Consider the following 22952-nt stretch of genomic DNA (forward strand, 5'->3'; position numbering starts at 1 on the left):
TGCCCTGAGCATGCGAGTGACAAATTCCCGCCTAGGCCATATTGAAACCGAAGTGCTTCTGGCACTGAGCTCGTCCCTGGCGGCATCAAGGAGAGGGCCAAGGATACCATTTCGAGGGTAGCTGATGTGGTCGTTTTGACTAGCGTTCGCGGTTTCTGACACCTGCGCACATAGCTAGTCCACGGTCAATAAAAAGGACGTCGACATATGCTGGCACAAATGCGTAGAAATCCCTTGGAATGGCGGGTGCTTGTCGTCCGTGGCCTTTGTTTGCTGTTTCGCCTAATCTGGGAAATATCTCGTTCTGCCAAGGCGATGCTCATGTCATCACCATCGCAACGAAGTCGTAGAGGAGATTTCCTAGAACGGACTCGTATCGAGCTCAAGGGTGCGCGTGCTTATGCGTTAACCGGATATATGCTGGTGTTGTTGACGATGTGAATGGTTTGTGATGCAAGGTGCTCTTTCTGTCAATCTGTGATGGCCTTGGCTTCCGACCTTTCCTGAAAATCAAGGCACCAAGCAAACGGCGGCTCCGACGACGGCGTGTTGATATCCCATGATGGGCTGTGGATTCGTTTCAGGGAGAAGCGAGAGAAGAAGAAAGAAGTAAAGAATCTGGCCATGCTTTGTCAGATCGAGATGGGCATCTTGGCCTCCCCATTCAATTCCACCTTTTCAACGGGAGCCAGCGAGCGTGGCATGAGCCGGCCGGGATCCGTCGGAGCTTGGAGAAAAAAAGGCCATCATGGTGGCGGGATGGATGGAGCAGGTGGGTTTAGCTTGGAGCTACGTAACTGCCTGATTGAGACAGCTGCCGAAGGGGACGGAGAATGAATTCTGGCCTAGAATGCGTCTATTGTGCTTCAGAGAATAATCCAGTTTAGGTGTAGAGGCATGTAATATCAAGAATGGTTGTCTGTCTAGAGTAACATCTACCCTCCATGTTCTGTGCAGTATCGCGAAGTCAGCCAGCTTGTACCACATGTTCATGAGACGTCAACACGGCCCGGTCTAGATCCGGACCAGCATCTCCAAAGCATCACTTAAAGGACCTGCCACCCGCTCGCCGTGGATTGGAGCGCAAGGAAGTCGCTAGAAGAGCACCCATTCTTCATGACAAAGCTCAGGTGGGGGTAGAAAAGCATCCATCATGGGAAAGGCGGTTAGAGTCTCTGCTCAGACACGGACAGCACAGCGATCTGAGGGTTATTCTCACCCATGGAAGGGAAAAAGTACTCCACATTTCCCCAGATGCCGCCAGGCCAATACCTCACTCGCTTCCATCCCAGAAACAGCAATTGAACCACATGAACCCCTCGATTCCCGACAGATGCCGGCTGTTGCGTCGCCACTAAAAGCCGGCGGCGGCGTTGGAGACTTGCCAAACTGCCTCCGGAGCCGAGCGAGGTTCCGGCCCGGTTCCGGTTCCGGTCTTCGGGATTCCAGTCCCGCGGGACCTGACCATGATTCTTTCTCTTTCGAGGCTGTCTAGCTGTCTCAGAGGTCACCCTCACGCAGTAGGGTCGCACTGCTTTTCCGCCAGCGGTACCAGCCCCGACCTCGGGCGGCTCAAGGTACACCCCAAAGGTGAGCCGTATGGGGCTATTGATCATCTCCATGGGCGACGGCCTCAATTGACTGGTGCTCCATTGACCTTGACGGCGTAGACGCGCCTTCCTCCGGCGGGGTCGAAATTCTCGCGCGGCCATGTGACGTCTGCCCGTTGGGGTGGAATACCTATCGACGCGGGAGCTGTTGGAGCTTTAGTAGACCCGACCTCTCCAGCTTTTCCTCTTCATTCTTCCTCCACATCTTCTCTTTCTCTCTCTGTCATCTTCTTGTATTTGGCGATTTTTTATTTGCTTCCTCAACACATACACAATGGCTGCTGAAACCTACCACAAGGAGGCCATCGCCGGTGTGAGTTGCCCCTCACTCATGAAGCTTCTGCTTGCTGCCCCTCACCGAGATCTCGATCGCTGACCTGCAATCGCCAACAACAGCTCAAGGACTCTAGCCTGTTCATTCAGGATGCCTTCATCGACGGCGAATGGGTCTCCAAGGAGAACAAGTTTGACGTTTTTGAGCCCTCCACTGCCACCGTCCTCGGCAAGGTCGCCAACTGCGCCCTCGAGGACTTCCAGAAGGCCATCAAGAGCGCCGATGCCGCCCAGACCAAGTTCTTCGAGACCACAACTGGCACCAGCCGAGGTGCCCTTCTGAGGAAGTGGTACGAGCTGGTCCTCGCCAACCAGGAGGATCGTGAGTGATGCTGTCTTTCCAATAAAGGCTCTCAGACTGACAATACCAAGTTGCCAAGATCCTCTCCCTCGAGAACGGCAAGACCCTCCCCGAGGCCCAGGGTGAGGTCATCTACGCCGCCAACTTCATCTCCTGGTTCGCCGAGGAGGCTACCCGCTCCTACGGTGTCACCATCCCCTCGTCCTCCCCTCACACCACCCTCATGACCATCCGCGAGCCCGTCGGTGTCTGCGGCATCATCACTCCCTGGAACTTCCCCGCCGCCATGATCACCCGCAAGATCGCTCCCGCCCTGGCCGCCGGCTGCTCCGTCGTCATCAAGCCCCCCTCCGAGACCCCCTACTCGGCCCTCGCCTTCACCAAGCTCGCCATCCAGGCCGGTCTTCCTCCCGCCACCATCCAGGTCCTCCCCACCCGCGACCGCCAGGCCGCTACCGAGCTGTGCACCAACCCTCTCGTCAAGAAGATCTCCTTCACTGGTTCCACCGGTGTTGGTAAGATGCTTGCCAAGCTTGCTACTGGCACCCTGAAGAAGGTCAGCCTGGAGCTCGGCGGCAACGCCCCCTTCATCGTCTTTGAGGATGCCGACCTTGACCTCGCTGCCGAGGGCGCCATGTTCTGCAAGTTCCGATGCTCTGGTCAGACCTGTGTCTGGTAAGCTTCTCCTTTCACTGTTCTATTTAATGTCAACTAACCTTCTCCCCAGCGCCAACCGACTCTACGTCCAGAAGAGCGTCGCCAAGGAGTTCACCGCCAAGCTCGTCGCCAAGGTCAACGCCCTCAAGATGGGCGGCGGTCTCGACAAGGCCACCACCCAGGGCCCCCTCGTTAACAAGTCCGCTGTCGACAAGGTCAAGGAGCACGTCGCCGACGCCACCTCCAAGGGCGCCAAGATCGAGACTGGCGGCAGCACCCCCGACTCCCCCGGTTTCTTCCACCAGCCCACCGTCCTCTCCGGTGTTACCCAGGAGATGGCCGTCGCCAAGGACGAGACCTTCGGCCCCCTCGCCCCCATCTTCGAGTTCGACACCGAGGAGGACGCCATCCGCCTGGCCAACGACACCGAGTTCGGTCTTGCTGGTTACTTCTTCTCCAAGGACGTCAGCCGCGTCATGCGCGTTGCCCAGAAGATCCAGGTCGGAATGGTCGGTGTCAACACCGGCAAGATCAGCGCCGCCGAAGCTCCCTTCGGTGGTATCAAGGAGAGTGGCTACGGAAAGGAGGGCAGTCTTTACGGTCTGCAGGAGTACCAGAACATCAAGAGCATCACCATTGGTAACCTGAACGGTTAAGAAGGGACAGAGAAAAATGGGGTAGCGAGGATTGCTTATTCAACTATGATAATGACGAGGCGCAAAAGCCCACCAGAATAACGACCGGGATCAGAAGACACTGATCACCAAATACAAATAAGTAAAATCACCTGATGAGTTTCTGCCTGCCTATTGTGATGATGTGGATGAATATCTAATGCCTACTGTGAATACCGCCCCAAGTTGACTCTTAAGCGTATAGCAGGAACGTGGGGATTTACAGTTGGAGTGGCCAATGGGAGAAAAAGCTGCCAGGACTTATTATTCGGTGGCCTATAGTATAGGATTTTGCGTTATATAGGTAAAGTTAGCAACTGCATGGACGTTGTCCATGAGTCTGAGCAAAGGGCCTCTCCTCCCAGTTCCATCTCCTTAGGGCTATCGACAACCACACAAGACTTTGGGTCAATTGCAGATCACATTTGGATCTTAGATACCAGTAAGACATCTGGCCATTGTATTGCTCTAACTGACCCGATACACATGGGGTAAATATGATTGTGGACGCCGATGTATGTCCTAGACAAGGTGTCACATAAAAGCTCACCATCACTAGCCTATCAGCAGCTTCAAGTACACAACTAATTGAAATGCTCAAGAAGGCTAAAGAAATTACCAAATAGTTACCAAAGTTGAACATAATGCTCTGCCAAAGAATCCTAGTTACTCGGCAGCCTTGCATGCCCAGCCAGCCACTGGACAGGCACAGCTCAGCTCCCTGCAGCGGAGACTACCCTTAGTCAGCTGTCGAGTCCATTTTGGGAGGAATGAAGCCTTATTTGAACTTGAATCGCCCTCACTTCTGCATGGCTCAAAACCTAGGTGGCGATCATGCTTTGCCAAGTTTGTGCCTCCATCGATCTGGATGAAGCGAACGCGACCATTAGCTGGGAGGAGTTCCTACGACGACCTCGCAACAAACGCTCAGCCTTTGGATATCGTCATCATGCTTCCTGGAGTGCCCTTGAGAAGGCGGCCGACGAAGGCTGCGAGATGTGTCAAGCATTCAGATCGGTAGCCATAGATGGGGTCCAGCACGAGGCTGAATCGCATCTATGGCTTAGAACTGAAAAGACTCGTCACAGTGTAGGATTGAAACTGTCTAATGAAAGTGTGGCGTCTTTCCTCTCACGACTGGGTGTTTTCACTACTCAAGGTTCGTCTCCCTTATTCGCACTGATATTTTCAATGTCGGCTAATCGCCTTTGAGGATGGCAGAACATTTCATGTTCACTGGGAGAGCTGTTAGCCCACAGGCTGGGCTGCCTGAAGTCTTTGACATGGCAAGATCGTGGCTGGAGACATGTCTCCTCCATCATTCAGGCTGCGGACGCCCAGGAACTGTAAGTCTCCCGACGAGAGTCATCGACGTAGGTCCAAGCGATGGCTCAGAAGAGGCCCGTCTGCATTTGTCCAACGGAGAAATTGGCGAGTGGATATCTCTAAGCCATCGCTGGGGGAGCCAGAATATCCTCACCACCGTCCAATCGAACCTCCAAGCCCACTGCCAACAACTGCCTTGGTCCTCGTTATCAAAAACGTTTCAAGATGCTATTAAAGTAACGCGAGAATTGGGCTTTCGTTATCTCTGGATTGACTCACTTTGTATTCTGCAAGACTCATCTGATGACTGGGTCAAGGAGTCGGCAAAGATGGGGAGTTACTACAAGGATGCGACACTCTCCATCGCAGCAAGTCATCCCAACAGTGCAGAGAAGGGCATTCTAGCAAAACGAGAGTCGGTAATGTTCAATGGCACAGCAGACTTCGCGACCATGGTTCCCTGCAGTTCATCTGAGGGAACGTCCAACATCTACATCAGGAAGCACCTCTTGTCTTTTGAGGACATGCTTGATTCCAAACACTTCAATCCTCTTGAGCTCCGGGGATGGGTATTACAAGAGACGATGCTTGCACCTCGGACTCTATACTTTACACAGGAGCAGCTTATCTGGCACTGCCGAACTTGTGGTCGGGTTGAAGCTGACCGGAATCCGATGTTTTCGGCGTCCCTCCCCTTGAACTGGACAAACCCAAAGGCTTTCATTTCTTTGAATGGGGCATCTATGCCAGCTGCAGTGAGCAGTGAGGACACTGATCAACCCCCGGATGCACATGGAGCGTGGCTTCGTATTGTCATCGACTTCTGTGGCCGCAAGCTCACATACGCCGATGACCTCTTCCCTGCCATTTCGGGTTTGGCCAGAGAAGTGCATAGGATGACCGGGGATACTTACTGCGCCGGCTTATGGCGAGGCGACATTGCTCGAGGACTGATGTGGTATCGACAAGCCCCAGTCAAAGAGACCCCCAAGTATTTGGCCCCATCCTGGAGCTGGGCGTCCAAGGCATCAGCGGTTGACGGGGGCATGGATCCGTACTTTATGATCCAGAATACGCGTATAGTTGAAGGGACGAGTCTCGAGGTGATTGATGTTCAACTGGAACTCGCCACGAGTGATTCGTTTGGAAAGCTGAAAGGAGGGAGAATCCGAGTCAAAGGTTGGATATGGAATGCTTATTTGTTTGATGGTAACTCAGATGCCCAAGGCAAGGCTAGTGAAGCCTGTATGAATCCAGCTCACGGCAAGGATGGGACGACCAAAGGCGACCGAGTCCACGTCAACAAACTTGATGTTCGCGATGACGCCAGGGGACTGATATACAGCCTCGACACAGAGGAAAGTTTAGAGGAATTCCTCAAGGTGGACGGGACGCATTCGCCTTTCCTGGCGCTTGGGGTAGGTGTACTTCAAGACGCATCTGATGTTGCTCGACGGTATGATACCGATATGATGTCTGGACTTCTGCTTCGGAAATCAGCTAAGGTGGCTGGGGCATATGTACGTGTTGGCATCTTTGACGGGGATGTAGAGGGTTGTCGGCGAGATCCGTGGAAGATGGATATTGTCGATATCGTATAGGAGTAATGTATGCTGGTTAATACTGTGGTGGAGGACAGATATGACGATGGCCTAGCTCAAAGACTGGAAACTCTCATTGACGAAGCAACATGGATGCTTGACCCTTGTCAAGCAGTCAACCCACTTTAGCTCCCCCCCCCCCCATCATCGGCCATCATTAACTGTTCCCCTCAAAGTCGGCGTCTTTTCCGACGAGACACTATAACCGAGGCCTTGTGAAGTAGGAAAGCTCGCCTGTGGCAGATTCCATCGCCTAACCGGACCAAACCCACCCGACCTAGGAATATAGGTAGATATCGGCATCTGTTAACTGTCCGTTCGCTCACCTTCTGGCAGAGTGGTGTCAACCTGGAAAGAAGAAAGGGGTATAACAATCGACAGAGGGAGAGAGAGAAAGACGACAAGCTTGATGGTGTGTGTAAGTGCCACTGGTGACTTGGACTGTGCTAGAAGTACAACGCCAACCCCAGGTCGACTCCCATCGTGGCTAGACCGAAAAAGGTCAACAGATATCTAGAAGAGATAGACCTATACACAGCAGTGATACCGCATTGTGAAAAGACTTGGTCTGTATTGGTACACCATTGGTTTCGCTCTGTACGCCAGTGTGGAGACACATCGAGTGAAGCTATAAGAACAACACCATCCTCCCCCAGACTCACCAAACCCATCAACCCATTCCCCCTCTTTCTCGGCGAAAACACCGTCCCAGTTTACCAATTAAACAATATTATTACATATTTTACCCCTCAAAAGCAAGATTTGATCATCATGGCCACTCGTCTCGCTCGGGCAGAATTCCGTCGCTGCCCCGCCGCGGCGAGTATTATAAGAGCCTCGGAATTCCCATCCCGAAGCCAACTCAAACTCTGCACCTTTCATACCACGACCAAACTCTGAAAAATGGCCTCGAACGGAACTCACAAGAACGGTGCTGATGGTATCCTGTCGGAGCAGGGGCAGGCGAGGCTGTTCAAGCTGTCGCCGCCGCCTTCGCTGGATGCCTTCAAGGCCATCTGCTCGCAAAAGACAACCAAGGAGCAATATCCTCTCGCTGCGGATGTCAAGGAGAACATTCCCATCTACAACCTTGCAGATTATTCTACTCTGACTGAGGATCAGAAGCTTGCTCTTCAGGATGAGTGGTACCGTGTTCTCCTCCACGGTCCTGGCGTCCTCGTCACCGCGGGGCTGTACAAAGACCACGGCGTCATCGACAAGGCCACGGCGACATACGCCAGAATCATCCAGAAGGAGAATGAGGGTACCAAGGTTTCCGGCGACCACTTTGCCGGCGCTGGTAAAAACGACCGTATCTGGAACTCGTTCAGCAAGCACGGCCTCGAGGATCCGGCTTCGTTCCTGAGCTACTACTCCAACCCATACCTCGACCTGATCTTTGGCTCTTGGCTCGGTCCTGGATACCGTGTCACTGCGCAGGTCAACAATGTCCGACCTGGTGGACAGCCGCAGGTCTCTCATCGTGACTACCACCTCGGCTTCATGTCCACTGAGCGCTGTGGCGGGTATCCTCGAGCTATGCAGGTTGCCAGCCAGTGCCTGACCCTCCAAGGCGCCGTTGCCCACGTCGATGTCCCCCTTGAGAGTGGCCCAACTCGTCTTCTGCCCTTCAGCCAGGCTTTCTCCGCCGGGTACATGGCCTACCGTCTCCCAGAGTTCAACGAGTTCTTCCTGGAAAAGTACGTCGCCCTCCCGCTGCAAAAGGGCGACGGTCTCTTCTTCAACCCAGCCCTCTTCCACGCCGCAGGCGAGAACAAGTCTTCCGACATCAACCGTCTGGTCAACTTGCTCCAGATCAGCAGCGCCTTTGGCAAGCCGATGGAGACGATTGATGCTCTGCCGCTGGTGGAGAGCACATGGGACGACCTGACGGCCTTGTACAAGGCAAAGGGTCTAAGCGACGAGGTCAAGATGTTTGTGTCAGCTGTTGGTGAAGGATATCCATTCCCGACGAACCTGGACAACAACCCTCCGAAGAACGAGAACATGGCCCCTGATTCGGAACAGGATATTATCCTGGGGGCTCTCGTCAAGGGGAAGAGCAAGGCCGAGGTCTTGGCCGATCTTGAGACTTTCAGGACAAAGATCAAGGCTTGAGTGAACGTTTCCCAAGCCCCAAAGAGGGAAGAGGACGATTTGTAGGATTCTGGAGGCAAGATTAGTAGCATTTACATAGCGAGATTAACAGTAATAGTCACTCCTTACAAAGTGAAAAGCATCCCTTCCAAAACTCAAGTTCGCGTGCCCTCCTTTTCAGAGCCCACGATGCCCCGTGCCGTCTTCTTCAAGTATCCCCGGAAACTCTCAAACGCGACAGCATCGTGACCTTCGAGCCACCGACAGCTCACCGAGATGTGATCCTGGGCAACGCGGATAGATACCTTGAACGCGAGGACACACTTTGCCCCTTCGGCCTTGGACCCGTCGGCTCTCTCGGTTTCCATCTCCCGTTGCTTCCGTCTCCTCCATGCCCGTGCCCACACTCTGTCGGCAGCCCGTCCCGTGCCCTCGAGGCGCTCCTTGTCCCACTCCCATGATGTCAGCTCGAGCTTGGCAATCTCATCTCTGAAGCGATCTGCGAAATCGCCAACTTTCTTGGGCAAAGGCACATCGACGACCTTTTCTTCCGTAATCTCTGGGAGAATGTTCTTTGAGACAGCCGTTTTGATACCACGAGCAACTTCCTGCGTCGGCCGCATGCTCCCAAAGCTCCAGGCGATCGCCCACCGTCGCGTCTTGCTGCCCTGGACAAACTCAGTAACAGCGTAGTTGTCGATTCCTTGCTCGCGGAGTTTGGCGATAAAGTCGACCAAGCTCGTCAGGAAACCAAACATGGCCGTGTACCAACGCACACGCTCTCGTAGCTTGAGCGACTCCTTAAGAATGCGGTCGACAAAAGCAACCTCGCCACCTTCAGTGACCATCTCGACCTTGGCACCCGTGCATGCCGTGAAAGGTGGCCGAGACTTTTGCTCGGCACTCTTGATCATTTCTTGTGCAGATTTGTAAAAGGGCGGGTTGGTCATTGTGAAGTCGATTTTATCCACGTTGAGGTCGTCGAGAGGGATGATGGCGTCTGTTGTCTTTCGTTCTACGACCTTGATTCGGTGGTCTAGTTTGTTGAGAGCTACATTTTTGCGGGCGTGCTCAAGGCTTTTTGCGTCGATGTCTGCGCTTTGTAAGTTGGAAGCTTGTGAATGGGGATGACTTTCTCACCCGTAGCGATGAACTCCCATGGTCGCTGGGCACAGCCCAACAGAGGGTAGATACAACTCGCCCCGGTACCAATGTCCAGACCAACGAGTTTACTGCCCGGTTTCTCATACGAAGTGCTATCCAGGAGACCCTTCAGCCACAGCACGTAGTTGTGTCGATTCGTGACCTGGAGAATCGCGTCAGTAGACCCAACGACGCGTCATGGAAAAGAGGCCAACTCACAGGAGGACAGAGCCGGTCATCAGGAAGCTCAATCTCAAGTCCAAAGTCGAGCTTGAGAAGAGTTTTGGTCAGTTGCATGACACATTGCGGGTTGTCGAAGAAATCCGTATTGTGCTTGTTCCATCTATAAAGCTCATGTTAGAGGGTTTGTTCACTGGAAGAACTGAACAGCGAGAACGTACAGTAGAGCAAAGGCTTTGTCCTGGAGCGCCAGTTGTTTAAAGTCGGGCGTTTTCGTGTACAATTCAGCAAAGTGGCGATCTCGCGAAACGCTGTCTTCTGGTGGCCCTTCCAATGGCTTTTGCAGGGTCGCTTCCTGAGATGTGACACTGTCAAGACCCTTGGCCATTGGCTGGCCAGGAGCCTCCTCCGTTGCTTTGCGCTTCTCGCCCATTAAATGAGTTTTCCAGGGGCGTACGAGTTTGAATATCCAATATCTACAACGCGTGCGATGAAAATCGTTGATGGTGGTGAGTCGCGACGCGCTGATGTCTTGGCTCTAATGGAGGTGTTTAGTGAAGATTCCTAGCGAGGCCCTCCAGCGCACGACCCACGGCGTCACAAATAAAGTTCCATGTCACCACCAGACAACCTTAGACAGCGACAATGCGAGTAAATCGTTAATCACTATTTGTCCAAAGTAAATTGAGTGGCACGAAATGTCTAAGAAACAGAAAACCCAAGAAAATAATACAAGAAATGCAATCGCCGAGGCTTCGTTAAAATCATGTCCTCATACTACGATATCATTCATGTCCCATCCCGTCCTGTAGTGCTTACCACAAGAGAACCCTCCATCGCCAGCCGTCAAGCACCTTCATATCCTTCTCGTCAACATCCGGGTCGCCCTGCTCGATGCGCGCGCAGAGCTTCTTGATGCGCTTCTGCACCGTCCGGGCCACCCGGAGCGACACCTCGTTGGAAAAGACAAACAGCACCGCGAAGACGATAAAGGCGAACTTGGCCCACCTGCCGTGGCCGAGGAGGGCGTTCTTGATGTATTCGAGAAGGCCCTTGGACTTGCGGAAGGCGTACTCGGTGTCATTGGCCGACATTGCTGATTCCTCGTCGTCGTGGCTCCGGCGCCAGAATTTGCGAATAAAGGGAATAAACGTGGCACTGTGGCATGTTAGTCTGTGCAGCTCTGAGTGGGTTGATCGATTAACTCACATAGCACCACCAATAATCCACCTCCTCCAGCGGTGGTTCTCGGCCTCCTTGCCAATTCCGCGCACCTCGCTCTGGAGGATCCGTAGGTCGCTTAGCATCACGTTGGTGTGGTTGCGGATGCGCGTGTCCAGCTCATACGCCGACATGGCCGAGTCACCGCTCCGTCTCTGCCGCTGCAGGCTGAGGTACTCGCGCAGGCCAAACTGGCACGTCGTCTTGAGGGCTTGGAGCTCTCGAAGCGAGGTGGGGGCCATGGCCGGCACCATCTGCTGCTGAGAGCTATACTGCTGCTGAGTGCTATACTGTTGGGTGCTGGTGATCTTGGTGCTGCTGGCCATTGCTCCGCCATGGTCGGGAAGATACGAGTCGGACACTGGGCGCGTGGGAAACATGGCAGGACCTGTCTGAGGACCGGAGACAGGAGGGTAGTTCTGGGGGTTGTACGGCTGGTTGTAGTTCTGAGGTCCATAGTTGTTTGGTGGCGGGCCGTAGTTTTGAGGGTTGTAGCTCTGGTTGGAGTAATCCTGGGGATTGTACGGCTGAGGACCATACTGCTGAGACTGGGAGTCAGGTCCCGGATACGACTTTGCTCTCTCTGGGGCTCGTCCATCGGGAGGAGAAGGGCTTCGCACGGGCTGAGGGTCCAGAGCCCGAAGCGGTGACTTGGATTTGCGAGACTCTGACATGGCGGCAGGTCAATGAGACTCTAGTGAGAGGACAAGCGTAGGAGAAAGACTATGACAAAAGAGCAAGGCAAATCACAGAGAGCGATTTCAAGTAGAGAGCACCTAGAAGGTGGTAGAGAAAAAAAGGTCGAAGCTCAACCTTTCACTTTTGCTAGCTGAGCTGAGCTGTCTGTGTGGAGAGAGCTGGAGGCTGGGTGAAACGAGGCCGACCCATGACGTCCCGGTGACAGCGGAGGGGGTGGGCGGCAAAGGAAAAAGAATTCATGAGGCTGGGGAATGGAATATGCAATAGCGTGGCATGATCCCAGCTACCGAGGGCCACAATTATGTCCCAAAGCGACAGATCAGATGATGGAGAATTGATTTCCGGCTGTCGGTTGCTTTATTAGTATCCCAGGGCTCGATACATGCGGTGCGCCATCCCGTCGATGCCCTCAGCCGGCAGCGCTCGTCTCATGTCGCGTAGCAGCTGCTCCTGAACCTCGGGGTCGAAACTGTCCCAGATCCTGTTGAGCTGACTGGTCAGGTCCCGTCGCTCCGTGCGAAAAACACCAGCGAATGCCTCAAAGAGAATTGTCGTCTCGTCCCAGCCAATGAGGTTGTGGATGTCCTGAATCAGAAGCTCAAAAAAGTTGAGTATGTGCCCGAGCAGGCCCTCTGAGCATCCCAGCCCATTGTCATTGTTCAGGACAACGCACAAGGCGTGCACCATGGCTGCCCATCGCTTCACCACGCTGGTCCGGACTGAGCCGTGTTCGATCTGCTGCTCGGCGGTTCCAAACATGTCCAATGTCCCCGTTCGCGAGTGCTCTTCGAGGTGGCTGAAGAGGAAATGCAGTGCCCGATGAATGATAGACGGCGGGTGGGACTCCATGTCCTCTGGCAAGAAGAAGCTGCGAAGATCGAGAGCACCTCTTCTCACGGCGAGCCTGGTTCTCGGTAACAGTGTGAACAAGGTGTCCCGGTCGAGATGGAATCTTCGCCCTTCTGCTCCAAACTGGCCATTCTGTGGTGGTATCTCGTATAGAATGACGACTAGCATGGTGCGTCTTGGAGCTGGAGCTGGTGCTGGCGCTGGCGCTGGCACTGGGTTCGTCGCAATAACGAAAGGTGCCCTTTGAGCAATTGGTGGGTATCCATACATATCTCCCCCATCCAAATTGAGGCCTTCGATATCAAGTTCAGCAATACCATCCATGACAAAAGGGACACCCTGTGCTACATCGTCGGTTGCCAGAGCATGGGGTCTGCGGCCCCGGCGACCAGAGTTGGTGGGCTCAGCGTGACAACCATAGCGCGGCATGGTGATGTTGTTATCTTGAAAAGTTCGGGGTCATGACGGAAAAGAACAATACTCTGGTTCATCTTTATATAGCTGTTCTGAAAAATGTTGGAAGGTCATGGTAGGGTCAGTTTGTCCATAGTGGGAGTTTGATGTGGCAGATGGGCTGTTAGTGCGAGCAAGCAGGCCCAGTGATGGCAATAACTCCATATTAAACATCCAATGAGTAAGATGCCATGGAGGAATAAATTTCTCAGTCTTCCCTTATTAATTATCAGAGTGCCACTTTCCGGGCATGGCATCGCGTTCAGACTATGTTCCTCAAGATCGTTATTAGCATCCATCGTGGGTATCTTCCTTGGTGTTTCAATGGCACTAACCGTCGCTCAAACCAAGTTGGCCACCAAATTGTCCATCTTGACACGGCACAACACAAGCAGAGGAGTTTCCAAATCAGGAATTCGGTGCACGATATTCTCGATCCATGATGTCGTGGTCTGCAAACTTGAAGGAAACCGGCAGGAAACTGGTGGAGAGACGGCAACATGCATGAGCGAACGCCTGATAACTCAGGCTAAAGTTTAAGGTGTCGAGAAGCTTTGTCCTACTTGGTCCTCGATGACTCAGCATGAAAGTCCTCGAATCTGCCTGGAACGAGTGGGGCCCCACTCGTATCCTCCATCCAGTCTCCCAGTCTCTCCCACTCCCTCTCTCGCTCTCTCAGTCAGCTCTCTCTCATCATCCTTCATCTCAAGTGGCCTGCTCCCCCATGGCGAACCACTCATGCCATATCTACCTTGACCTACCTCGAGCTTCGCTTACCCCAGACATTCTATCCACATCTTATTGCCAAATTCAACTTGCTCTTCACTATGACTACCTGCAGCCGTTGCACGTCTTCTGAATATTGTGTCCGTTGGGTGAGGTTTGTTGGAATAGGCTGACAGTTTCAAATCATCGTCCAATGCCAGAGTCTCTACTGTTAGAGCCATTCCTGTTGCCTTATCCTGGTACAAGTGACCTTTCTCTTCCTCTCCAGTCCCTCCTACTGTGATCCCTCCCATGAGTATAAGTATCTGGTCTTCCCCCTCCTCCTAGGTCTCTTTTCTCTTGTCCCTCAGCCCTCCTCATCATCTTCCCAATTCCCTCTCGTCTTCCCCTCGTCGCCTCTTCCATTGTGCTTTTGTCCTGCCACTCTGTTCTATCCATCCTTTGTTCCTCCTCGCCTCTTACACGGCCGCGAAACTACCGTCGCCAGTCTAAGACACCACCCCACCCCACCTTGGACTCGTCCCAATCGTTGCCCTCCAACCGCCCATCATGGAAGTCACACACAAGGTCCAATACAAGGTCCGCGAGCTCGGTACTCGCTCCGTGACCCTCTTCCCTACCCAAGCCCAGATCAAGCGAGAGATCAAAGATGTCCCCCTCAAGGTAAGCTCTTCCCATACCCGATACGCCCATGGCAATCGCTCACCATCCTCCAGCCTGGCACCAATGAGATCTCCATTCTCGGCTTCAGTCCAACCATTGACAAAAATTCGGTCATGGTTGAGGGCAGTGGCTCTGCGACCATCACTGGCATCAGTGTCGAATTTGTCCCTAACCACGAGCTTTTTGACGATGTCTACCCTGACGATGATTCGGACGACTCTCTTAGTGACGATGACAGTGATGAATTCAAAGAAGAAGACGAGTATCCGGGGCTAGCTGAAGCCCAAGACCGCGAGCAAGAGCTCAGAGACCACCTCGAGAAAGCAAAGGAGGAGATCCTCAATGCTGACGACCGCCTCAAGATCCTTGACAGCTACTCCAAATCAGTCGACAAGAGGGAAGGGGTCATCATCACTGAGGTCCTTGAGACGTACAAGCAGCAGCGTGAAAGAGCCAATGAAGATCGCATGGCTGGTATGCTCCGAGAGCGCACCATCATCAAAGCCCTGAGCAAGGCCGAAAGCGAACGTTTGCGCCTCTCCAAACTCAAGGACAAGCACCATTACAAGACCTTCAAAGCCCAGAACAAGGTTCGAAAGGCAAAGCAGAAGGCGAAGTCGAAGCAGTTGAAGCGGATCGAGGAGAAGCGCAAAGAAAAGGAGCGCATTCGCAACGAGCGCGCACGCTGCTGGCCCAAGTACTGCTACACCGTCCACATCCAGCTCGAAGTCAATCCCTCCTTCACCCCGTCCTCTTCTCGCCGCAGCTCTTTCTCCAGCGAGGTCGATGTCGTCAAACGTTCAGAGAGCAGGACCGTGCCTCTGGAAGAGAACCCCACGTGCGACCTGTTGCTGTCGTATGTCACCAACTCAGCCTTCTGGACCCCTAGCTACGACCTTCAGCTCTCGACGGTCAATGCCACAGGCACGCTCTGTTTTGACGCCGGTCTCCATAACACCACGTCGGAGACTTGGGAGAACTGCAAGATCACATTGTCAACATCTCAAGCAACATCCTCGACCTTGGATGACTCGATCCCCATCCTCCTCCCTTGGCACATCAAGCTGGGGAGCAAGGGCTCAGCTGGCAACATCTTCAACAGCCGACAGGAACGCCAGCATAAGAACGAGTGGCAGTCCAAGAAGATTGCAGCGCCAGCGCCCAAGCCGAGACAGGAAATGTTTGGTCTTAATACAGCCCCAGTAGAGAATGATTACCAGATGCAGCTCATGATGCTGGAACAGCAGAACAAGAAGAGATTGATGATGGCCAGACAAGAACAGGACGGCCCCGCGGCAGCTCGCTGGGGTTCCCATCCTCAAGCCCAGCAAATGCTCCAGCAACAGCAGATGCTTCAGGCACAACAACAGGCGCAGCAACAGGCGCAGCAGCAGGCGCAGCAGCAGGCGCAGCGGCAACAGATGCTGAACCCGCAGATGACGGGAGCTGCGCAGATGATGGGGCCACCACAGATGCCGCAACAGCAGATGCAGATGCAGATGCAAGGGATGATGCAGCAGCAGCGAGGCCAGCAAGCACTCGAGGATTTCATCATGTCAGAGGAGGTTAAGCTCAATGACGACGACGTCACGATGCCCGATGCACAGCCTTCGCTCGAGTTCCAGAACTCGCTCGTCGAGGAGACGGGCTTCACGACCACCTACGACTTGCCCGGTCTCAAGACTCTGGTGCCCAAGTTCACTGTCTCCAAGCAGCGCGTCGCTCGCCTAAACTTTGCCAATGTCTTGTTCAGCCACACCGTCGTGGCCAAGTACCAGCCTGTGGCATACCTCAGGGCCAAGCTCCGGAACAACAGCAAGCTTACCCTTCTCAGAGGGCCTGCCAGCTTGACGCTTGACGGCAGCTTCATGGGACAGGCCAAGATTCCCCGGTGCAACTCGGGTGAGATCTTCAGCCTCAGTCTTGGTGTTGACTCGGCCATCAGAGTCATGTACCCCAAGCCTGATGTCCGAAGGAGCACGAGCGGCATGTTCAGTAAGGAGGACAGCTCCGTGTACGTGCGTACTGTCACAGTGCACAACACGCGCGTCACTGCTACCAAGCCAGCCCAAGTGCTTGTCTTGGACCAGGTCCCCGTCTCGGAGGATGACCGCTTGAGGGTCGATATCTTGAACCCTCGCGGTCTGACAGTCGGTGGAGCGCCGCAGCCAGCTGGACTTCCGGGACGGGAGACACAGGAGGACAAGAACTGGGGCAAGGCCACGGCGATCCTGAAGGGAGGCGGCCAGATCACGTGGGACGTTTCCCTCAACCCAGGCAAGGCCGTCAAGTTGGGCTTGGAGTATGCCGTGTCGATGCCAAGTGGCGATGCTGCCCAGGAGTGTTGGAGAGGTGATTCGTAGTCACGTGCAAAAGGTTTCTTTGTCAAGTTCCTATACGTAATGGGACAAGTTCCGATGGAATGTTCAGGATGTTCTATAGGTCACAGAATGGAAACGTAGGGTTGTGTGATGTTGGTTGTTCTACATAGTCGCTGACAGAAAGTTGTTTATACATGATTGGGCAGAATCCTTGCCGGTACACCTCGTTCTCCTATTGCCATCTCTAATGAGGGCTTGTTCTCTCCCGTAATACCCGAACCTTGTTCGCTCGCTCATGGCACGTTGGCCGAGTGTCGTCCGTTCGTTCTTGATCCTTGATAGTAGAGTTCGGTGAAAGTCACAGAACTCGCGCACTCGGGTTGTGCTTCAGGATAGTATCGATGTCAAAAAAGAAAAGAAATATGAGCTCTTAATTCTTTGCCAGTATGCGGAGACAGGCGCTGTGTTGTGGTGATGCTTCAAAAATGGTGAGACAGACAGATGATTGCTAGACAATGTGTTGATCGCGACTATGGTGTTTGGTTGCTTGATCCTCAGTAACAAGTGTCGACCGAGATCAGGAGTCTCGCTCGTGGTTCTGTAGTTCGCTGGCAAAATCTGAAGGAAAAAGGAAAGTAATTGCCAAACAAGTCTATCGGTGTCTCCTCTTTGGTGTCTGACATTGTTCTTAAACAGGTTGGTGAAAATCTGATTGGATTCCAGTAAGTCTGTCATCCGGTTGGCGTCTCAGTGACTAGCTGTCAACAGATACAGAGCATTTACTGTTGTCGGTGGGAGTAGGAATGAGCAGACTCAAAAGGCTCTCTAGTGGTGCGTCGACGCTCACGAGGGCTTCCTGTAGTGGCTCTGTTCGCACTTCCTGGTATGTTCGTAGTTCCCGGTTCTTCAAACATGAACGAGGTGTGTTCCCGGTCGGGAGTCTGTGATGCCATCCCAGTGTACTCGAACCCGCTGCCGTTGCGAGGGAGATACCTGGGAGGGTATGGTGTCTGGGTTCGAACAGGATACTCAGCAGCCGCCATTCTCTGCGCGTTGGTGTCGGGCATCTCCCCGTTCCAGGTATCGGTGGCCCAAGGAGGGTAAGGTCCGCCATAATGGCCGTTGGGTACGTTGTAGACAGCCTGATAGTTGATTGGCATGTAGCCGACAGGGACGTATGGAGGATAGTAGGCGGGGACGGCCATAGGTTGCTGGACGTGCATCATCTGAACCGGCTGACCTAGGAACGCCGATGGGAACATGGGACCTTGGGGGAAGGGAGCTGTGGGCAAGGGAGCCGGGGGCATCACAGCTGCCTGGGGGAGGAACCCGTATGGGAACGCATGCTGGGTGGTCATGTAGGGGGAAGACTCCAGGATAGCCAATGTGGCTTTGGTTCCCAGCAAAATAGGAACCGAAAGACGAGGTAGCATTATCGCTGAAGGATCCTCCGTTGAGGATCTCGGCCGAAGACCCGGCTTCCTACTCCGGGTCAATGGTCCCATTTGACTGGTGGATAATGGGTCCATCGTTCTCCTGGGGTTGAGCTCCCCAGCAGACCTCGCAGGTCTTCTCAAACTCCTTTTTGTTGCCACATCGCAGGCATGTGTGGAGTCGTGGGAGACCCAAGGTCTCCCCGATGCTCACCGTGCCAGGAGGCCAGATATAGCCCCTCTCACTCTCCGTCATGGGAACACAGTCGAAGCAAAGGCCTCGCCATCCCACCGATGGTAGACATCTCTGGCAGACGTCGCACAACCTCCATCGACCCTCTTGGAATGCACATGGGCCACAGTAGCCAAAGAAGTGGCGACCGCTGCCTTCTTGGCAGGCCATGCAAGTGTCAGAACCACGTGGTGACAGGCTCGGCTTCTGATCATCTTGAGAGTCCAAAATTGTGTAGTGAAGTGAGCTTGATCCTCCAGGGGTCGTGGGGGGCTCAGGGGTGAGAGCGAATTGGTTTTCCTCTTCAGGGCCGCTGTCACTGTCAGGGCTGGATTTGTTGGCATTCGGGGACAGCTCTGGAGCGCCAGCCATGGCCACATCCCGAGTGCCGGCAGTGTTAGACTGTTCGTTGAAGTCGGCCAAGATGACGGTGCTAGCTTCCGACTGTTCGTCAGAGTCTCGTTCGATCAAGGCACCAGCGCTGAAAGCGTCAGAGAACTCTTCGAGTTCGTCCAAGGACATGTCGTCAGTTGGGGATTGCCCATCGGTTTCTCCCGAGGTCATAGTGTCGCTCTCGGATTGATCTTCAACATCTCTGACGACCAGGGCACCAGCGCCGACTGTGTCAGGATGTTGTTCGATGTTGTTCAACATCATACTGTTGGCACCGAAATCTTCGGGCTCTTCTTTGATTGTTTCCATGATGAGAAAAGATAGTCCAAAGCGATGCTTTACCGTCGATCTTGTCTAGGGGGCTTGTTAGCACCTGTTCATCAAAGCGGACTTGATCAAAACAACTTACCAAGAGAGGTTTGGTCGAGAGACAGTGATTTTACTTGTGTCTTTGAGGGTGATCACGACATGCAAAGTGCTTTGTCGGAGGCGATGGCGGTCGGAAGGTGTTTGATGTTGATGATCACTGCGATGATCGTGAAGATGTTTGGCCTTGACGATAGTCGCGACAGGCAGATGTGCTCAGTCGTAGAAATGGCAATAGATGTAGGCACTTGGTCTTGCAGACGGTCGTGATGAAGGGGAGATGCTTAACCTTAAGCGCTCACGAGATATGGAGATAGATGAAGGTGGGTAGATGTGCTCCAACGTCGGGGAGCAGTGCTTGTGGTCGAAGACGGTGCCGATAAGAAGATCGCGATAGAAGACTATTCTCGATCTCTCAAAGGGTCGCCGACGGTGAATGTGCTTGATCTTGGAGACCAGAAGAGGGGAAGATGATCGACCTTGACGGCCACGGTAGGGAGAGGGGCTCGATGTTGACGATGTCGAGGGGAAAAGATACTCAAGACACGAAGGCAGAGTCTTGACCTTGATGGCTGCCTCAGTAAAAGAAAACAAAGTACCCGACCTTGGGGAGAGCGCGAGAAGCGATGACGCTCAAGGGTCAAAGGGGGATTTGGTCTCGAAGATGACAAGAGGAGAAGATACTAAACCTTGGCGGAATCACGAGAGGTGAATCTGCCTAAATAGAGGCTGTCGTGAGAGGCGAAGATGCTTGAGCTTCAGGAATGTCGCGGGAGGAGAAGGCAGTCGATTGTTGTGATGATGACGAAAGATGAAGCGCACGACCTCGATCGAGGGCGGGCACAAAGGATGATGATGCTCGATAGAGAATACGATGATGACAGAAGAAGAAGGGCTTGAAGGGCTCGACTGTCAAAGGAGCAGAGAGATGAAGGGATTTGCGTGGGTTGTGCTGGAGGAGAGAGAGAAGGTGGGAGGAAAATGTGTTTGGGGAAAAAACACCAGCGGCTTCAGGTTGAGGCGCGGGCTACCAAAACAACCGACGACAACCACTGCACCGCTCGGTGAATCACTTCCAGTTTACCTAAGTGGGGTCACGGGCTATTGTACTGCACCTCAACACCTGGATATTAGCTACGTCAGTTTATCTAAGGCATCTATAGTGAATAGGAATACCTGGAGGAACTGGGCTCGTCCCCGGACTTCGAGTTGCCGGCCGCTGCCAGCTGCGAGGCAAGCTTGCATTGGCCGTCCCGTCCCCTGTGTGCATCTATTCAATGACTCTATTCGCCTCGAGCTTCTATTGTAGTCCATTGCATCGTCACTGTCCTCCTCGTGCTTGAATTATATCAGATGCCCCATTCTCGAATATCCTGTCCGTCTCCTTTGGCCTCGCCCTGAGAACAATCTCCCTTTGTGTCTGTCACTGCACGTCTCTCTTCCTCCACATCCTTCTTCTCCTCGTCGCTGACCATGTTCGAACGTCCGCGAACATCGACCCGTGAACGTCAAAGAACAGAGCATCACCAGGACAGAGGTAAGCCCCAGGTCAGTTAGACAATATTTCTCATACGCATACCCTCATTCCCCCTCCTCTGTGCAAAAGAGTGCATCGATTCTATCCTCCTGACGGTCGGCGTGCTGGTGGCCAGCTGCCAGACCTCGTCGGCAGACTCCCCCTCCGCCAAGTCACGAGGCACCTCTTCTGCAGCAAACGCCTCGAGACGCGTCGAGAACCACGCAAATCTGCTGCTCTATTCTTCCTCTCCCGTTTCTTCAGACCCTGACTTTTAGTCTTCCTAGATCCTTCGCCGTCCGACTCGCCGTTCCCAGAGAAAAGACATCATCGACCTCGTTTTGAATCCTCCTCCTACCGGAGCATGAGCTACCACCGCATCGTCGAGCTCGACAGTCGCAGAAGAAACATGCCAAGACCATTCTTCCTCTCGTCGCTAACATGCAGGAGGGCCCCCCTTTCTCTCCTCTTCGCCTCGACTTGAAGCGACCGACGAGGAGAATGCGCCCAAGTGCGTTCAGCCGTCCACCTACCGCCCTACGATTGACCCTAGATGTTTCGCAAGTGGGTTTCCAGAGGCCTCGATCGATGGCAGAGGAGCTATGGACATGTTGGCAGACCATTCCTCTGCTTTGGACCTTGTCTCGGTACTCTGAGCGAAGATGGGTGCTCCAGAAGATCCCAGCGAGTTAATGAACAGGTTCGTCCACCTCTCTACAGTCAGTTCTAACCTCAGGAAAAGGAGTCTTGCCTCTGTTACTACCGGGTCGACGTTCTAGGGCTGTCTAGGGGAAGTTGTGTGACGAATTCGACGGGGTTAGCACTCTTCGGTGCCCTTGGCATGATCTTAGGAGCTCACAGACGTCTAGAAAGCCTTTGTGTACAACTTGAAGGCATCTGTTCAGAAATAGAACACAATGAATACCAAGGCGCTGTGTGCAGGTATGTTCAGCCACCGCGATCTTGGCTCAAGCCTTTGTCCTCAGCTAACATTATACCAGACACGGCCTACGAGAAGCTTCACAGTCGTTCAGCTCAGCCAAATACCCCCTGAGATCAGCACTCTATCCTAAAGCAGAGTCTACACGACCCCCCTGAGTCTGGGGGCGACTCGCCCGAACCTCCTTGAAGATCGAACAATTCTAGACGTTGGACTTCTTTCGACACCGTTGTCGCACCTCGCCAGGCCAAGGACCTTGTCTTTATTACAGAGAATTACTCCGGAGAATACTAACTTTCTAACGTCGTTGTTAACGGTCTTGTGGCTGACAACGGTCATTACAGGATCCCCCCTACTTCCTCTCCTACACACGATCCAAGATGCCTATTGAGCCCCCGGCCACGACCCGGGCGTCAAATCCCACCTGAGGGAAGAAGGAAGTCCGACCATACGCCCTCTTCAAGGACTGGCCGACGATTCCCACAGGGCTTTGATCCCCAGAAGAGCCTCTTGAGGCACACTACGAACCCCTTTTCCAAGTATTCGAGCTCCCCATCGCGGTTGAAAGGATCAACAAATACGCCAATCATGTTAGTCAAGTCTTGACAAGCAACGAGGAAGGATATTGTTACGACAGGACTTCTCTCTCTAGCAAAAGCTCCCTCCTCCAGCTATGAGCGAAGCCGAAAGCTTGTTGCATGCTGCTGGAACTATTGCTAACTAGAAAGTCGGTAGTTACATGCTTACAGTCAGTTGCTACAACACGGAGGATAGTGGTCTCAACTTCTACCTTGGGGTTGGCCTGGGGTAACTATCCCCTGGATATGATGAATCCAAGCTAACTCCATTCTTACGTTTCCCTACCTGGGCAGTCTGATAGCTGTGCCATAATCTTCACTCTCCCCTCAATACTGCATACAGCATTGACCTAGCCAGTCACCTCATGTCCTTACTTTAGTGGATAAGACTGCGAGACTTCGCAAATGAATCGTCCAAGAGAGTTCATTTTCTTCCTATTCTATTCTGTGGCAGTTCAAGTCCTCGGTGTGTTCTCTGCCTACTCCTACACTTTACGAAACTGATTCCACTTGCCTAGCATAGCTTCCCATGTCTTCATACACTCGAAAGAAGTTCCACGATTGACCCAATACAACTCGATGGTCAGCCCGGAGTACTAGGAAATCCCGGGGCCGAGGGTTTAAATCTCCCAGCTAAAAG

The 22952-nt window shown here is 53.4% G+C and overlaps 7 protein-coding genes across 7 annotated transcripts; 4 read left to right on the plus strand and 3 right to left on the minus strand.

Moving 5' to 3' along the window:
* Positions 1-1884: 1884 nt before the first annotated feature.
* On the plus strand, positions 1885-3557 carry MRS44_009137 (uncharacterized protein; the record flags this gene model as incomplete). The annotated part of the gene is made up of 4 exons (XM_046269794.2): positions 1885-1923; positions 2007-2265; positions 2316-2919; positions 2972-3557. 4 exons carry the CDS (start codon positions 1885-1887, stop codon positions 3555-3557), a joined length of 1488 nt encoding a protein of 495 aa, XP_046132604.1.
* An 852-nt stretch (positions 3558-4409) lies between these two features.
* MRS44_009138 (uncharacterized protein) lies at positions 4410-6502 on the plus strand (the record flags this gene model as incomplete). The annotated part of the gene is made up of 2 exons (XM_065621185.1): positions 4410-4734; positions 5196-6502. 2 exons carry the CDS (start codon positions 4410-4412, stop codon positions 6500-6502), a joined length of 1632 nt encoding a protein of 543 aa, XP_065477257.1.
* Positions 6503-7405: 903 nt separating this feature from the next.
* MRS44_009139 (uncharacterized protein) lies at positions 7406-8620 on the plus strand (the record flags this gene model as incomplete). The annotated part of the gene is made up of 1 exon (XM_046269795.2): positions 7406-8620. The coding sequence occupies one exon, from the start codon at positions 7406-7408 to the stop codon at positions 8618-8620; it is 1215 nt and encodes a 404-aa protein (XP_046132606.1).
* Positions 8621-12202: 3582 nt separating this feature from the next.
* MRS44_009140 (uncharacterized protein) lies at positions 12203-13120 on the minus strand (the record flags this gene model as incomplete). Its single annotated transcript, XM_046269796.2, has 1 exon — positions 12203-13120. The coding sequence occupies one exon, from the start codon at positions 13118-13120 to the stop codon at positions 12203-12205; it is 918 nt and encodes a 305-aa protein (XP_046132609.1).
* Positions 13121-14419: 1299 nt separating this feature from the next.
* Positions 14420-16896, plus strand: MRS44_009141 (uncharacterized protein; the record flags this gene model as incomplete). The annotated part of the gene is made up of 2 exons (XM_046269797.2): positions 14420-14533; positions 14587-16896. The coding sequence occupies 2 exons, from the start codon at positions 14420-14422 to the stop codon at positions 16894-16896; spliced, it is 2424 nt and encodes an 807-aa protein (XP_046132610.1).
* Positions 16897-17633: 737 nt separating this feature from the next.
* On the minus strand, positions 17634-18287 carry MRS44_009142 (uncharacterized protein; the record flags this gene model as incomplete). Its single annotated transcript, XM_065621186.1, has 1 exon — positions 17634-18287. One exon carries the CDS (start codon positions 18285-18287, stop codon positions 17634-17636), a length of 654 nt encoding a protein of 217 aa, XP_065477258.1.
* A 49-nt stretch (positions 18288-18336) lies between these two features.
* Positions 18337-19221, minus strand: MRS44_009143 (uncharacterized protein; the record flags this gene model as incomplete). The annotated part of the gene is made up of 1 exon (XM_065621187.1): positions 18337-19221. One exon carries the CDS (start codon positions 19219-19221, stop codon positions 18337-18339), a length of 885 nt encoding a protein of 294 aa, XP_065477259.1.
* Between the last annotated feature and the right edge of the window lie 3731 nt (positions 19222-22952).

The sequence above is a fragment of the Fusarium solani genome, assembly GCF_023522795.1.
Source record: "Fusarium solani strain SB1 chromosome Unknown bctg00000005, whole genome shotgun sequence".
Taxonomy (NCBI): Eukaryota; Fungi; Ascomycota; class Sordariomycetes; order Hypocreales; family Nectriaceae; genus Fusarium; species Fusarium solani.